The 13,908-nt window shown below is 55.9% G+C and overlaps 7 protein-coding genes across 7 annotated transcripts in view, besides 7 other annotated features; all 7 read right to left on the bottom strand.

Annotated features, from left to right (window-relative positions):
- Positions 1-47, bottom strand: part of TraAM80_04234 (uncharacterized protein) — a gene marked incomplete at both ends in the record, with an annotated part of 387 nt that extends 340 nt beyond the window's left edge. Inside the window, one exon of the mRNA XM_029381169.1 lies at positions 1-47. This exon is cut by the window's left edge and continues 340 nt beyond it. Within this exon, the coding sequence (XP_029238998.1) occupies positions 1-47 (47 nt within the window).
- A 119-nt stretch (positions 48-166) lies between these two features.
- TraAM80_04235 (uncharacterized protein) lies at positions 167-4,237 on the bottom strand (the record flags this gene model as incomplete). The annotated part of the gene is made up of 1 exon (XM_029381170.1): positions 167-4,237. The coding sequence occupies one exon, from the start codon at positions 4,235-4,237 to the stop codon at positions 167-169; it is 4,071 nt and encodes a 1,356-aa protein (XP_029238999.1).
- A 287-nt stretch (positions 4,238-4,524) lies between these two features.
- Positions 4,525-4,555: a microsatellite.
- A 104-nt stretch (positions 4,556-4,659) lies between these two features.
- On the bottom strand, positions 4,660-5,799 carry TraAM80_04236 (uncharacterized protein; the record flags this gene model as incomplete). Its single annotated transcript, XM_029381171.1, has 1 exon — positions 4,660-5,799. One exon carries the CDS (start codon positions 5,797-5,799, stop codon positions 4,660-4,662), a length of 1,140 nt encoding a protein of 379 aa, XP_029239000.1.
- A 197-nt stretch (positions 5,800-5,996) lies between these two features.
- Positions 5,997-6,028: a microsatellite.
- A 181-nt stretch (positions 6,029-6,209) lies between these two features.
- Positions 6,210-6,243: a microsatellite.
- Positions 6,244-6,421: 178 nt separating this feature from the next.
- Positions 6,422-6,450: a microsatellite.
- A 122-nt stretch (positions 6,451-6,572) lies between these two features.
- TraAM80_04237 (putative leucine-rich repeat protein (LRRP)) lies at positions 6,573-8,468 on the bottom strand (the record flags this gene model as incomplete). Its single annotated transcript, XM_029381172.1, has 1 exon — positions 6,573-8,468. One exon carries the CDS (start codon positions 8,466-8,468, stop codon positions 6,573-6,575), a length of 1,896 nt encoding a protein of 631 aa, XP_029239001.1.
- A 394-nt stretch (positions 8,469-8,862) lies between these two features.
- TraAM80_04238 (putative splicing factor 3B subunit 1) lies at positions 8,863-12,150 on the bottom strand (the record flags this gene model as incomplete). The annotated part of the gene is made up of 1 exon (XM_029381173.1): positions 8,863-12,150. The coding sequence occupies one exon, from the start codon at positions 12,148-12,150 to the stop codon at positions 8,863-8,865; it is 3,288 nt and encodes a 1,095-aa protein (XP_029239002.1).
- A 68-nt stretch (positions 12,151-12,218) lies between these two features.
- Positions 12,219-12,249: a microsatellite.
- Positions 12,250-12,284: a sequence feature (GA-rich).
- A 401-nt stretch (positions 12,285-12,685) lies between these two features.
- On the bottom strand, positions 12,686-13,132 carry TraAM80_04239 (uncharacterized protein; the record flags this gene model as incomplete). Its single annotated transcript, XM_029381174.1, has 1 exon — positions 12,686-13,132. The coding sequence occupies one exon, from the start codon at positions 13,130-13,132 to the stop codon at positions 12,686-12,688; it is 447 nt and encodes a 148-aa protein (XP_029239003.1).
- Positions 13,133-13,335: 203 nt separating this feature from the next.
- Positions 13,336-13,367: a microsatellite.
- Positions 13,368-13,465: 98 nt separating this feature from the next.
- Positions 13,466-13,891, bottom strand: TraAM80_04240 (small subunit ribosomal protein S17e; the record flags this gene model as incomplete). The annotated part of the gene is made up of 1 exon (XM_029381175.1): positions 13,466-13,891. One exon carries the CDS (start codon positions 13,889-13,891, stop codon positions 13,466-13,468), a length of 426 nt encoding a protein of 141 aa, XP_029239004.1.
- Positions 13,892-13,908: the final 17 nt, after the last annotated feature.

Here is a 13,908-nt window from a genome sequence, read left to right on the forward strand (position 1 = left end):
CCTGCCCCCCTCCTCCCCTCCAGAGGCTCACGCACGCACAGATGCATTTTTGCCGGAAAAGAGAAGAAAGGCACTACACGCCACCACCCGCAACAGATGGATACGTCACTGTGCCTTCTCTCCCGCACTTCTTCTTACTCTTACTGGCTTAACTTGCCAACAACTCCTATACATCATCCGTGTAAAACTCATAGTACACCTCAACCAGCTGCCTTGAACAGTAGCCGCGCCACACACGCTGCACATCCACAGCTGCCTTCCACCGCGGGTGCGCACGGAGCATATCAAACATACTGCAACGCGCCAAAGCGCCGCGACCACATCGCTGGACCAGTTGAACAAACACCTCCACATTCTCAGCTTCTTCAGCCGCAGGTTCAGGCTCAGGTTCAAGCTCAAGCTCAGGCTCCACTGCAGTAGGCACACACTCCTGCGTCTCTACAGCAGGCAACGGCTCTGCTGGCGGTGGCTGGACCAAAGCACTAGTGCCGTTCACGTCCTCCTGTGATGTGATCACCGCAGAGGGCGAGCGCAGCCCCTCATCCGCCGCCTCCGCTTCTGCTTCAAGTGGACTTTCCACCACCTCCTGCTGGCGCGCGCGAACCACATCAAACACACTGCAACGCGCCAAAGCGCCGCGACCACAACGCTGGACCAGTTGAACAAGCACCTCCACATTCTCAGCTTCTTCAGCCGCAGGTTCAGGCTCAGGTTCAGGCTCAGGCTCAAGCTCCACTGCAGTAGGCACACACTCCTGCGTCTCTACAGCAGGCAACGGCTCCGCTGGCGGTGGCTGGACCAAAGCACTAGTGCCGTTCACGTCATCCTGTGATGTGATGGCGTCGTAATACAATCGCATTGCATCCTCCCGCTTCCGCTTGTGATCCTCGTTGTACTCCACCTCGAGACGACGAGCCGCAACGCGCCGTGGATTAAGAATTTTAGCCCGAACCAGGGATTGAATCGTGGTTGCATAAACGTGCAAGGTCTCCATATTTATTTTCTGCTGATCGTAGTACGCTCGTGAGAAACAAAGCTGCTGCACATATTCGTAGGCGGCGTGGCGACGCCACGCGCTCTGGATGGTCCGTGCGCATCGGTGCATAAATGCAGGCGTAGGCCACAAAGTCACGCCCTCACGCAACAGCTGCTGACGCACAAGAAACATGCGTCCAACAGACTGAATGCGGATAGCAGCCGTCAGCTGGAGCTGTTGCTCCTGAAGAAGGCGATGTGTGTTGTCTTGGCTAAGGCGCAGCCAATCTGATTGACAACGTGCCTTGTACGTTCTCCAGGCCTTTTGAATGCGAGACGCAAAGACATGGCGGTCCCTTCGCAAGAAGTTAAGGAACTCCGCCTGTGACTGCCGCACACTATGCATGCGCCAGGTGGCTTGAATTTTGGAGGCACTGTATTTTATCAACTGATCCACCATTCGTCTCTCCTCCTCAAACGCTGCCTCCGCCCTTTTGCTATGTATTAGGCGTCGACCCACACAGCGTCGATAGGCGCGCTGGATAACACGGGCCTGATGATGTTTCCGCTGCAACTCATCCCACAACACGGTTCGCACGCGTGAGGCCAACCAGCGGCGAGCGACGCACTGGATACGAATAGTCGCATCCATCACCTCCTCCCGACGACGCCGCAGCGCGCGAGTCTCCTGCCGCTCCTCCTTCAGGCGTTGTAGGCACCTTTGCAGTCGTTTTTTCCACACCATGCGCAGCAAAAAGCGTCGAAGGATGTTTGTAAATTTCTGTTGATGCGCAAGCTCCTCACGGCAGCGGAAGCCGCGGAGCACTGAGAGTACTTTTTGTATACACAACTCTACGTTGGGGACGTGTTTGATGCGTTCCCACTCCACACTAAACTTTTGCTCCTCTGCTGCCAGGTACGCAGCGAGTTCGCGTTGCCTGTGCGCCACAATCGCTTTGCACGCACGCAGCAACAAGATACTCTTCCACCATCGCTGAATGGGACAGACCGCCGCTGTGTGCCTGGCTATCCGCCGCTGCTCCTCCAGGCGGAAGCAAACGCGTGCCTCCCTCGCCCGTAACCTTCCCCGGTGCCCTCTCCACACACGTTGAATGGTCTGAGTTGCTGTCACAGTACGGCGAAGCCAAGACCACACCCGACACATGCGCCATAAGGACTGTAAACGCACGACAGCAGCGTTCCTCCGGCGCGCCTCTAACATAGCAGCAATAAGACGTTGAAGTGATACAACCGTTCGTTCCCCGACCTCTTCTACACTTTTTTTACAATACAGGTAGGACTGGATACGTACTATATGCTGCACCAGAATGCGATGGGCGCGGAGCGCCCTCTTCATTTGTATGGGCTCTCGCGTGGCACGGTAGTTACGGAATGCGTGCTGAATAACCTCGGCGGCCTCGCGCCTAAGCATGGCCTCATGCAGCGGTAAAAGGCGTCGGTGGTATTCACGACGGTCCACGACACCCCGCCAGAAACTCTGTATCGTCACAGTGGCGCATTCCTTTCGTTCAAACTCCTCATCTGGGAGAAGCCGTGAAAGGTGACGCAGCTTCTTATCCATAACTCGCATGTAGCTTTCAGGGTCCGGTGAGGCCATCCTGCTCTCAGAAACGATGCTCCCATGACCGTCTGTCCCGTTCAAGGATTCCCTGAACTCGGCCCCAGTTGTCGTCGTTGTCGACATTGCAACACGCGCCTCCTTCCCAAGCTCACACATTAAACGGCGCAGTTCTTTCCTCAGGTGCTTATAACAGTGAAACGCCGGCTTAGGCACAAAGGTAATGAGGGGTGGGGTCTCCGGTCTCGTAACAAAGTCCACACCAAAGAGGTCGTCCTCTCGCGGTGGTGTCGCGGCGCGCTCCTTCCGAAATGTTTCCAGCAGTGTACTCGTCATGACCGATGACTCGGATTCCGTCTTCGCCCTCAATCCCTTTTTGTCCTTGAGATTCGAGGAAGACCTCCCCTGCAAGAGAGAGCGCTGTCGCTGTGACGAGGTACGCTTGCTTTGGACGGTAGGGGCCTGCCTTTGCTCAACCAAGTGCCGCCGCTTGGCTTTAAGCGGCGGAAGCCGGACAGCCTTCTGGGTGTCGAGCGACAGGTCAAAGGACAAAAACTGGGCGATACAGTTTGCGAGCCTCGGCGGTGTCGGCATCTTCCCCGCTCGCTCCAGCAGCACAATAAAGAGGGAGTCCCTCACAAGCGATAAGTCGTCGTGAAGCATTGGAAGCCGCGGTGGCTCAGCTTCGCTCATCATAAACGCGCCGCTTCCTTCCCTGGCCGCCGCCAGTCGTTGCCTGCAGCGAATGGCAATAAGGCTTTTCGGGTCCAGGTACCGCTGGGCACAGCACACGGCGAGCTGGCAGTGGTAGCGCTCCACATCCTGCAGGCTGCACCACGCAGCGAGAGCGGCGACAAGGTGATGGCACATAATGGCATGTGTGGCAATGTTTGTGTGGTATTCTGTGCAGAGCGGCAAGACCCCAGGGCAATCCGAGATGTCGATGCGCAGACACGCCTCAACCAACTCGCTGCAGCAGGCAATAAAATCGCTAGCAAGGTCAAACCGCTGCACGGACACCATGGTCACCGCCAAATTGTACAGCACCGTGGTGGCAAATGCGGTCCCTTGCTCGCGAAGGGCGCGCTGAAGTGTCTGCACGACAAGCTGTGGGGAATCTCCAGCTGTGTGCTGCAAAACGGCCTTGTTGTTCAGCGTTGTCCCAACAAGATGCTTGCGAAGTGACGGAAACGCGGCAAATTCGTCCTGTCTCCAGGGAAATCGCTTCTTGGACGGCAACTCCAATATACTCAGCGATTTATCAAAGAAAAAGCGCACCCTCTCGCTCGGAGTTGCCATCAGCATGCGACGAATGCCCTCCTGATTGGCAATTACCACAATGGCCTGTACGCGCTGCCACAGCGGCCGCCCCTTTCGCGGGGTTAGGGGCCCACCACGACGAATAGAGATAACTCCGAGTAATTTATCCATCGTTTCCTCCACGTTTTCCCCACACAGATGCCAAAGCGATTCCTCCAGGACGAGCTCCGCATCCCGCTGTATCCGCCTCTGCAGGACGGATGGCATAAGCGAGGAGCGTGCTGTACTTATGCGGTGGCGACCATTCTGAACACTAGGACGCCGGGTTGTTATTCTAGATGGCAGTGAGTCGTCCAGACTCTCCAGGTGCTGCGGCACTCTACGACGAAGGGCAACCGCACGCCTCGGACTAGTTGTGCTCATCTCCACTCCCCGCACCGCACTTCCGTCGCGCCCTCACTGTCCCCTCACTTTATTACGTGTTATGTTGCGTTTCACACTGCTGGGTTTCGCCTCCAACCAAGACCCGCTTGAGCAAGACAAAAAAAAAGTCCCTTGTTATTCATGCGTGTGTGCAGTGCGGTTGTCGACAGAATCAACGAAAACGTAGTAAAAAAGAAACAAACGCATATGTGGCGACAAGTACACAAAATAGACAGCGTCACCCACAGAAAAGAGAGATAAAAAAAAGAAGAGGAGTGGAAAAAGAAACACACACACACACACATACACACACACTCAAAAGAAGATATGCATGCACGTAATTCTCTGCAAAAAGTGTCGCGGTCGCCGCTCTTATGTCGGTGCGTGCGTGAAATTAGAACATCCGGCCAGCGTTTGCGCCTTTAGTGGTGCGGGGGGTTCCAACTCCACTGCGCCACCTCAATCGCCATAGTGGCAAGGGGGCTGTGGTCATGCGTCGCGCTAAGCCAACTCGGTGGAATCCGGCGCACCCCTAGCCGGGCGCCCAGCAGCCCGCCAACGAGTAGGCTCCGCTGACACACGGGAGCACCCAAACGAATTGCCGCCCGCACACCGTCGGCGAAGGAGCGGGCGCGCCTCGCCACGATAAGCGCCTCGCGAGACACACGGATGTCCTCGACAAGAGGACGGGCTGGAGAGAGTGCAGCCGAGTGGCCGGCAGCACGAGCACAGCCATCACGGCTGCTGCTTCCGCAGGCAGAAAGTGGGGTGGCATCCAACCCGGCGGCGCTGGCGTCGACTAGCTGCGACAGCAACTCGTTCTGCGCTCGCCTTGGCGCAAAGGAGACGACGTCGTCGGGAAATAAGTCTGCAGTTCCTGGCACCGCCATGATGGCGGCATTGCGGTACGGGTCAGGGTTACTCTGAAGGCAGCGCAGCGCGACGCCAAGCGCGGAAAAGGTGTACGCCAGCACAGCACTCCGTGTTGTGGCCGCTGCCACCCCGCCCTCCGGGGGCTCCGTGAGGAAGTCGATAAACGGCGTTGCGTACGCCCGCAACGTCGCGTCGTCCGTCCAGGGATAAATGACCGGCAACGACAAAACGACCCCCAACACGTTCAACAGCGAGGCATGCTCGGCCGCAAAACACTGCGGATGTGCATGTGCGACGGAAACCCAACGGTCTTTCACGTAACTCACAGGGAACTCCCCTCTCGCGGCGGCCATAACACGGAGAAGCTGCTGCACGAGCAGGCATGTGTAGGAGTGGTGCCGCAGCGCACCCGTCAGGGGCGGAGACGAGGAACGGTGTGGAGGACCGGCCAGCGCAAACACAAGCGACTCCTCCCCGTCGCTACCGCCGTGTAACGCTGCTTGGCGCTTCTCAAACTCGGCGATCTCCTCGGCCGAAAATCCCTCCAGCCCACGCGCCGCCGCATCGGCAACCACGGCACCGATGAGAAGCCCAGCCTGCTTCTGCTGGATGTCGCTAAGCTGCTTCAGACTATTCTCATAGAAGTTGGTGGTCCGCGGAACAAAATTATGGTGCAGCGTCGCCACCATTCTTCCTCCTGCCCGTTCGCTTTGATTTGTAAAGACTCTCCGCCCTCTTCGCATGAATGCTCGCGTGCACGCGGCCCCAAAGATGTGTAGCTGTGCGCCTACGCCTTGGTGGTCGCTGCTCCCACAACCAAACCTCACTCGCGTGAGCTGCTGCTGAGAAAAAAAAAAGACCAATTCGCCACTCGGATGCATAAGCCCACACACACACACACACACACACACACACACATTACAACCCGTGGAAGCGGAACAGAAACGGTGGGTGTCACTCATACATGTGCGCGCGGTAAAATGAAACGAGAGCAAAATGCACCAGATACAGAAAGAACAATACAATCACAATAAAAGAAGAAGTTTGCCTCAGTGGAGAGAAAAGTGGAAACGGGGGTTGTTTCACGCCGGCTCTTATGCCTTTTTGTTCCCTCTCTTTTCTTTTCCTTTTCCGGAAATAGCCCAGGAGGGCACTTGCACACAACGCCTCACTGGTGCCCATATGCGCAACACCTACAAGCCCCTGGAAGATACGCTCGCGTACGTCTTGCGCGTGCAAGTGTGCCTAACGAATTCCCCAAAAAAAAAAAATGAGTGGCGCCACAAACAGCGACGTCGATCCTTTCTGCTCATATATATATATATATATATATATATATACGGCTTTTTGCCGTGTTTGGATGACTCCCCCTCTTTCGTTGATGTGTGGGTGTGTGATGACTCCCCCTCTTTCGTTGATGTGTGGGGTGTGTGGCCATTCGGCTTTGAAGTGTGTGTGTTTGCTACTCACGGGGAGGTGCAGCGCGCGAGGTGGCGTACGTGGAGACGATATCGTCTATCGCCTTCTCGGGATCAACGTACCGCTCCAGCCGCTGCCGCCGCTGGCTCTGCTCCATAAACGCCCGCATCTCCTCCACAATGCGGCGCAGCTGCACGACCTCCGCTCTCAGGAGCCGTATCCCTAAGGTTTTTGCGCGGCGCCGCATGAGCTTCCGACGGCCCAAGTACCCACGACACACCCGTTGTATGATGACCACCTCCGGACGCAAGGAGTCAACAAACTCGTCGTAGAGCCTCTTAAGACGGCTCCACTTCATCCTATCAACGTGACCGCGGTAGTACTTTTGAATCGTGACGGCGGCAGCGTTTCTCCGCCGTTTCCACATGTCACAAAGATCCTCCATCACAGTCCACATGTGACGTATCTGGGACTCTAACGTTCTCATCTGCTTCGCTAACACCGTCATTTCATTTGAGTCACCACCGCTGTTCTTGAATCGTTGCGCCTCGCTCTTACTCATAGTAGAAGCCATCGTCGTCATCGTTTGTTGCGGCTGCAGATTCCACACTTGCCTACGAAGCGAGCAGCGCAGGTTACTTCTAATGCGTGCGCAACTCTCTCGCATGGTCTCTGGAAGATGCTGACGTGTTAGAAACCCACGTGCGTACTTTTGCAGCACGACAGTAGCAAACATACGCCGTGTCATACTTTCCTTCCACAGCACCTCCATCACGTTTGACAGCTGCTTCAGCTTCTTTTGCATCATCGGCAAAACCGTCTTAGCAGACTGCGGCCGAGCCAAACTCTCACTAGCACATGGACCAACGTTTGGTGCGCTAAGCACATTTGGCAGGCGCGCTGTCATGCCTCCCAGCGAGGACGACACTGACGCGCCTCTCTCTTTCGATGAAGCGGCGGGTTGCTCCATTTTTGTTCCCGGCATCACGTCAGCGGTGTGCCGCCCACCCTGCACCTGTGGAAGCGCAAACTTCTGCAGGTACGCCTCCAGTTGCAGCTCTTGGTGGTTATTCATCAACTCTATAGCCTCATGGCTAAGCTCGCCGTGTTGCCGAAACATCGCTGCCGTCGTCTGACGCTCCTCCAAGGTGAAGGGGACGTCGTCGATAGTTTCCAGTTGCGGCAGAATCCACAGCAGCCAGGACCGCACGGGGCACCCATTGGCGACGGCGGCAGTCTGCATGCAGGGGTTTCCGCGGACAACCAGTACTTTGAGGGTTTCCGCCAGTACCGTGAGGGGAAGAAGATCCTGCAGAGACCGCAATACATTGCAAGCTATCGACAAGGATGTAAGCGCCAAAAGCGGGAGGCGACTCTCAAGATCCGTAAGGCACTCAATACGATTGTATTCCAGGTGCAACTCCTCTAGAAAAGGCATGCATCGGAAGTCTGGGACGTCGATTAGCTGGTTGTGATCCAAGTTTAGCACCGTGAGATCACTCAGCGTCACGGAGTCACTACCATCATCGTTTTCTGGTGCCTCATTCTCTCTGCCGTGAAGAGGAATGTCAAGATCAATGAGACGAATCTCGTTATAAGAGAAGTCGCAGCGACGCAGGTACCGCAGCCTACGTAGTATGGACGTCGAGTGTGCATCAAGTACGCGCAGCGAGTTGTGACTCAAATCAAGAATCTCCAGGAAAGCAAAGGCCTCTAACCCTTGCAAAGTGCTTAGGCAATTATACGACGCCGTCAGAGACGTAACGTGCTTAAGTGCCACCGCCAACGGGGTGGAGATGCTCAGCGTGGTGAGGTTGTTGTACTGCAACTTGAGTGTGCCAATCTTATTTCGCTCCGTATATAAGATGGCCTTCTGCAACTCCTGAATATCTTCAAGGGCGGTGTGTTCCCCCGGCGCCTTTGAGACGTCAAGAAACATACGTTGCGTGCAGCGATTTTCCCTTACCTCCTACTGTGGTGTCCCAATCGCCACACCCACCCCAATGCACGCAGACGCATAAAAAACCATTAAAAACAGGAGACAAAGAGAAAAAAAAATATATAATAATAACTGCAGCCCGAAGGTCAAAAGAACACCCGCGTGTGCAGACACGCGGACGACGAGGCGGGGGGCCAACGACGGAGAAGAGACATTTGGTAGCGTGCAAAAACGCAGTTGTATGTTTATCCAGCCTGTTCTAATTCCTGACATTTAACACCACATGGCGGACGAAAAAGAACGAAAAACAAAAACAGGGAGTGTAAGGCTCAAACGGGCACTCGTCGCACCCCCTGCACACACACTCACAGACTCTCAACCCAGCAGCTGCCTTCTACAGAGTCACCTCAAGTTCATGACGAGCATAGGCGTGCTCGCCGTCGTCCTCCACGCTGGGGTAGCACGGCACAAGTGCCTCCGGGCTCACGATGTAAATCATATTGTACGTCCGCCGGTAAATATCCCGCACCTTCTTCGCCGGATGAAACAGGCCCTGCAGCAGGTACTGCAGCAGCTTGGCGGGGCCAACCACGAGGAGGGCAGCCTCGTAGAAGCTCACAACGGCAGTGACCATCTTGAGCCGCTCCTCACTAATCTTAGTCTCATTCCGCGAGAGAAGCTCTATGATGTTCGGGTGAACAAAGTTGAGAAAGTGAATCACCACCTCCTCAAACCCATCGTTGCCTGCTACTGCCATCGTGATCGCCCGACAGGCCTCAACAGCCATGCGACGGTGCTGGATCTCCGTCTCTGTGAGTGCCCGAAGCAGGAGTGGGACGAGTGGATAGACGTACTCCTTCCCCACTTCCCCAATGGCTTCAAAAATGTAACGAATTGCCTTCAGCACGGCGTGCTGCACAATCGTCGCCACCTGCTCTCCCTCGCTGATCTTGTACTCGTTAAGGAGGTAGGGAATAACAGTGAAGGGGCCACACTCACGGGAAATGGCCGCCAACGCCACGGCGGTGCAGATGCGAATTTTACGCTTATCCTGCTTAAAGTTATCGACGAGCTCAAGAATGATGGCGAAGGGACGAATCTTCTGGGCAATGACACCAAATGTCCGGGTACACGCCCGACGTGTTTCACGGCGATCGGCGTCCAGGAGCTCAAAGAGGCCCTTGGTGGCCAAATTCAGCAGCTGTATGGCATCCACATCCTCATCGCAGTTCGTCGCAATCTCCTCAATAAGCAAGATGGTGTTCAGCTGCACATTACTGTTGCGGTTACGAATTATGTACGTCAACTTCTTCAGCAACTCTTTTACAGAAGGCTGGTACTTAGCTGCCCCGAGCGCCACTAAAATGGCACGCGTAGCCTTTATGTTTGCACTCATCACGGCCGCTTCATCGTCCTCCAGGCGGTCAAAAAGGCTGCGCCCGAGATCCTGCAGGAAAAGTACACCCTCAGCCTCCTTCACAGTGTGGGCAATGCGAGCGGCCAGTTCGGCTGCCTGCATACGGATCATTCCCGGCATGTCACGACGACTCTTAATAAGGTCAAACACCTGACGCAGATATCGCTTCAACCGCTTCCCAAGCGAGTTGCAGATGGAAGCCATCCCCTCCAGCACCACACGGTTGAGGCCGCTCTCGTCCTGCTTCACTGCGGCAATGGCACCATCCAGAAGAAGGGCGACAAGAGTGTCGGGAACCCCAACCGTCCCAACCGCCCGCACCACACGCCGCACAGTGTCAATGACCATGCGTTGAAAGTGTTCATTCTCGTCCTTCATGTCCTGCACAAGATACTGCAAAATCTCAGTGCTGCCAAGTTTTCTTGAAATCGCCACCGTTGTCTCCACCAGAGCGGCTGCCGTCTTGCGCTCCGCAGCCACGCGACGCACGGACCAAAAACCGTCAAAGAAAGGCTTCAATAGTACGTCGCGAATAAAGCTCGCCGTGACACCCTCTGCGGAGACGCACTGTCGTACAACCTGCAACAGCACACGACGGTGCTCATCCTCCGGCGTGTTAAACTGATTCACCAAGGTGGGTATCATGTCGGAAGTGTACTTCTGCGCATCGTACGGTGCCATAAGCGGAACCAGTGAGCCAAAGGCACGCACAAACGGCCCTGCAGTGCTACCGATGCCACGCTTGCACTCCTCCCGTACAATATGCACCAGTGGTGTTAACTCCTCAATGCCGTAGGGATAAGATGCATCTGCTACATGCGCAAGTGCGTTGGCAGCCTCACGCTTGACGCGCGGTTCATCCCGCAGCAGCTTTTCAAAGATGGGCACCAGCTCCACCAGCTCGCCAGTGATGGCGTGCATGAGGATAGACGCCAGCTCTGTGATGGCGCGCGCAGACGTCTGCCGTGCCAACGCAACTGGGGAAAGAGACATGCCGTGGATAATCTGCAGCGCCGTCGCTGGCCCCACGGCATACCCCACGATAGCAACCACCTTCGCCGTGTGCCGACGCACGCCGTTCTCCACGTGCGCAAAGTCCTCCTTAATCGCCTCAAACACCGCCTCGTACCCAACCACGCGAGTGAGAAGCGCGAGGACTTCCTTGCCATCCTCCCGGACAGCTGCCTCCTGGGCGGAGAGGAGAACCTCCATCATGTGCACAATTTCCTTCGTGGAACTTCGCACCTCCTTATGCAATCTCGAAATCACACCCTTCACAAAATCCACAAAATGGTGCTGCTCTTGCAAATCCAGACTGCTGGATCGCCATACATGAAACGTGAATTGAAAAAGTGGCTCACTACCAAACACACGAGCCTTATCTAGTAAGAACCGCGTGGCAATACGGCGCTGGTTTGTATCGCCGTTCTTAATCCTAAAAAGATTCTTCATGAGGAGGTACGACGGCAGCACCTCATCGGGGATGGGGTTCACGTTATGGTACTTGAGCAGCATCTCAAACACCGGTGCATCCTGCGGCTTCATCTGCGGCATCCCCTCCCCCAGGCTCTCTGGAATGTCGTATGTGACGGCCGCCGCAGCGTCGCTGTTTTGGTTCACCACAAACACGTCCAGCGACTTACTGGCAAGCTCGTAGAAGTTTGGTTCCTCCGGGGGTGGCGGGTTGTAGTCTGCGGGAGCCTCCACGAGTTTGAACTCGGGCGGAAGAATGGAGTCAAGATACTCCTCCGTCAGCCGTTTGTTCTTCATCCGCCACTGCACTTCCAGCTTCCGCGCCTGCGCCTCAATGTTGGCTGTAATGGCCGACTGCGAGTCCCCTCCGGCAAACCGTGACTGCACCGGGGTAGTTCCCTCAAACTGAAGATTTGGGGTGACGCCAAATGCCGTGCCCGCCGCCGGTGTTACCCCGCCAAACATCGGAGTCGCCCCACCAAACATCGGGGTTGTCCCGCCAAACATAGGCGTTGTTCCTCCTGCGCCAAACGTCGGTGTCTGGCCGCCCTGCCCTCGCATCGTTGGAGTCCTAACGGAGTCCACCGTGTAGGCGCTTGGCGTCGGGGTCGAGTGGCCGCGCCACGCCGAGAGCTCCGCATTCACAAGCACCTTTGGCGTGTCTCCACCCAACTGACGCGGGGTTCCAGCCCCCCAGCGGGAGGAGGTTGGCAGCGATACCGGAGCACCCAATGCCGTCTCCCAGCGATGTGCCTTTAGTGCGGGTTCGCTGCTTCTTTCTTCTTCTGTCATATCCGTCTTCGCAGAGCCTCCCTCCTCACAGTATTTCCCTCTTTGCTCTCGCTCTCTCCTGCACCAAGGTGTGTGTGTGTGTGTGTGTGTCGTTGTTTGAAGAAATAAAAAAAAAACAAGAAAGACGAGAAAGACGCTGGACGCAAGAGCCCACCCACCACAGGGGCAAAAGCACACGCAGGCAAACAGAAGAGAGCAGGGGGAGTGGGGCCGCGCTCCCAAAGACAAAGACAAAAATCACGCAGACAGTCGGCATCACACACACAGACACAAAAAAAAAAAGCCACACAAACCACATTACCGCCAAGCCGCCTCAGTAAAGCTACAGCAGGGAAGCGAGCAGAATCGCCGATGAAGTCCGCAAAAGCCACAATGCGACAAGGAGAAAGAAACCACTCCAAAGCCGCCACAGGAAGGAGAAGAAAACAACAAGCAACTCAAAAACAATGCGGGTCCCACAATTCCTGCCGTTCACTCTCACCAAGCCCCTACTCTTCGGCCGATGCAAAGAGAAAAATAAAGAAGAGGGGCAACATCACGTCCAGACAGCCGTTGAAAGCAGATAGTCTATGAGCACCTGCGGGTACTTCTCCCGCATCACCTCCAGCGGCATGGTATCCACAAGAGCCTTGTTAAACTGCACCCGGACGTAAATGTGCCGTTTGGAAGAATCTCCCATGCCGTCCCCGCCTCGCTCACCAAGAATCTCATTGGCCGAGACCGCCTCCCCCTCTCGGTGCTGCATCTCAACTTTTGTATTGGTTCCTCCTCCTCCCTTCTCGCTTGGCGCGCTGGGTTCACCTGTCGGTTGGCGAGAGCAGTAAATGCCGATCACTTTCACGTTAAGAACTCGGCTGCTGTTGGATGCAGCCGGCGGTGTGGCGCTATCACCCGCACCGAGGCCCGCCGTATGCCGCGCGTACGGGTGCCGCGGGAAGACCTTCGGCAGCACCCGCAGCTCCACAAGATCGGACTCCCGCATACTAGTTCGCCTAGAGAAACTCTTCACCCTCTCTCCCCGCACAGATGCGGTAGGGGGCGTCCCAGGCGCATGCAGGGATCGGCGCGACCAAAAGAGAAAAGAAGTGGAAGACATCGCAAACAGACACGCAAAGCGGCAGCCACAGCCTCCATAAGGGAGAGAGGAAGCGCAAAGGGCGGAAGCACCACACAAACACAACATAGTTGTTGCTTTTTTTTGTATTGTTATTGTTATTTTGCGAGGCAACTCGCCTAAAAGAAGACAAAATAAAAATCATCAAAGGGAGATCGACCATCAGCAATCACATCAACAAACACGCAAGCATGTCCCTGCTTACTTGCGGAAAGGCGGGCGGCGGTCACCCTTCTTGATGGTGGGGGCCGCAGCGTGGGCGAGCACAACGTGGCGCGGCACGCCGGTCTCCATGCGCTTCAGCATGGTGAGGGTCTGCTTGTCGACCTGCACGCCATCCTGAATGGCCTGGTCGACGTGCGACACCTCCGGCACGTAGTCCATGCGGCGCTCGCGCTCCTCCTCCTGCAGCTTCAGCGAGATACCACGGACCGGGCCACGGGCGAGGCGCTTCATGATGTGCGTCGCGTAGCCGGCGATCTTGTTCTTCAGCTTCTTGGAGCGGGCAATGGTGACGTCCATGACGAGGCGCTTGTTCTGGTAGAAGTCCTTGTTCAGCTTGGTGAAGTACTTCTCCACCAGCTGCTTCGACGCGCGTTTCACCGTCTTGGTGCGGATCTTGCCCATGCTTGCTGTGTTCGATC

Source organism: Trypanosoma rangeli (genome assembly GCF_003719475.1).
Source record: "Trypanosoma rangeli strain AM80 chromosome Unknown Tra_15.4_contig_00121, whole genome shotgun sequence".
Taxonomy (NCBI): Eukaryota; Euglenozoa; class Kinetoplastea; order Trypanosomatida; family Trypanosomatidae; genus Trypanosoma; species Trypanosoma rangeli.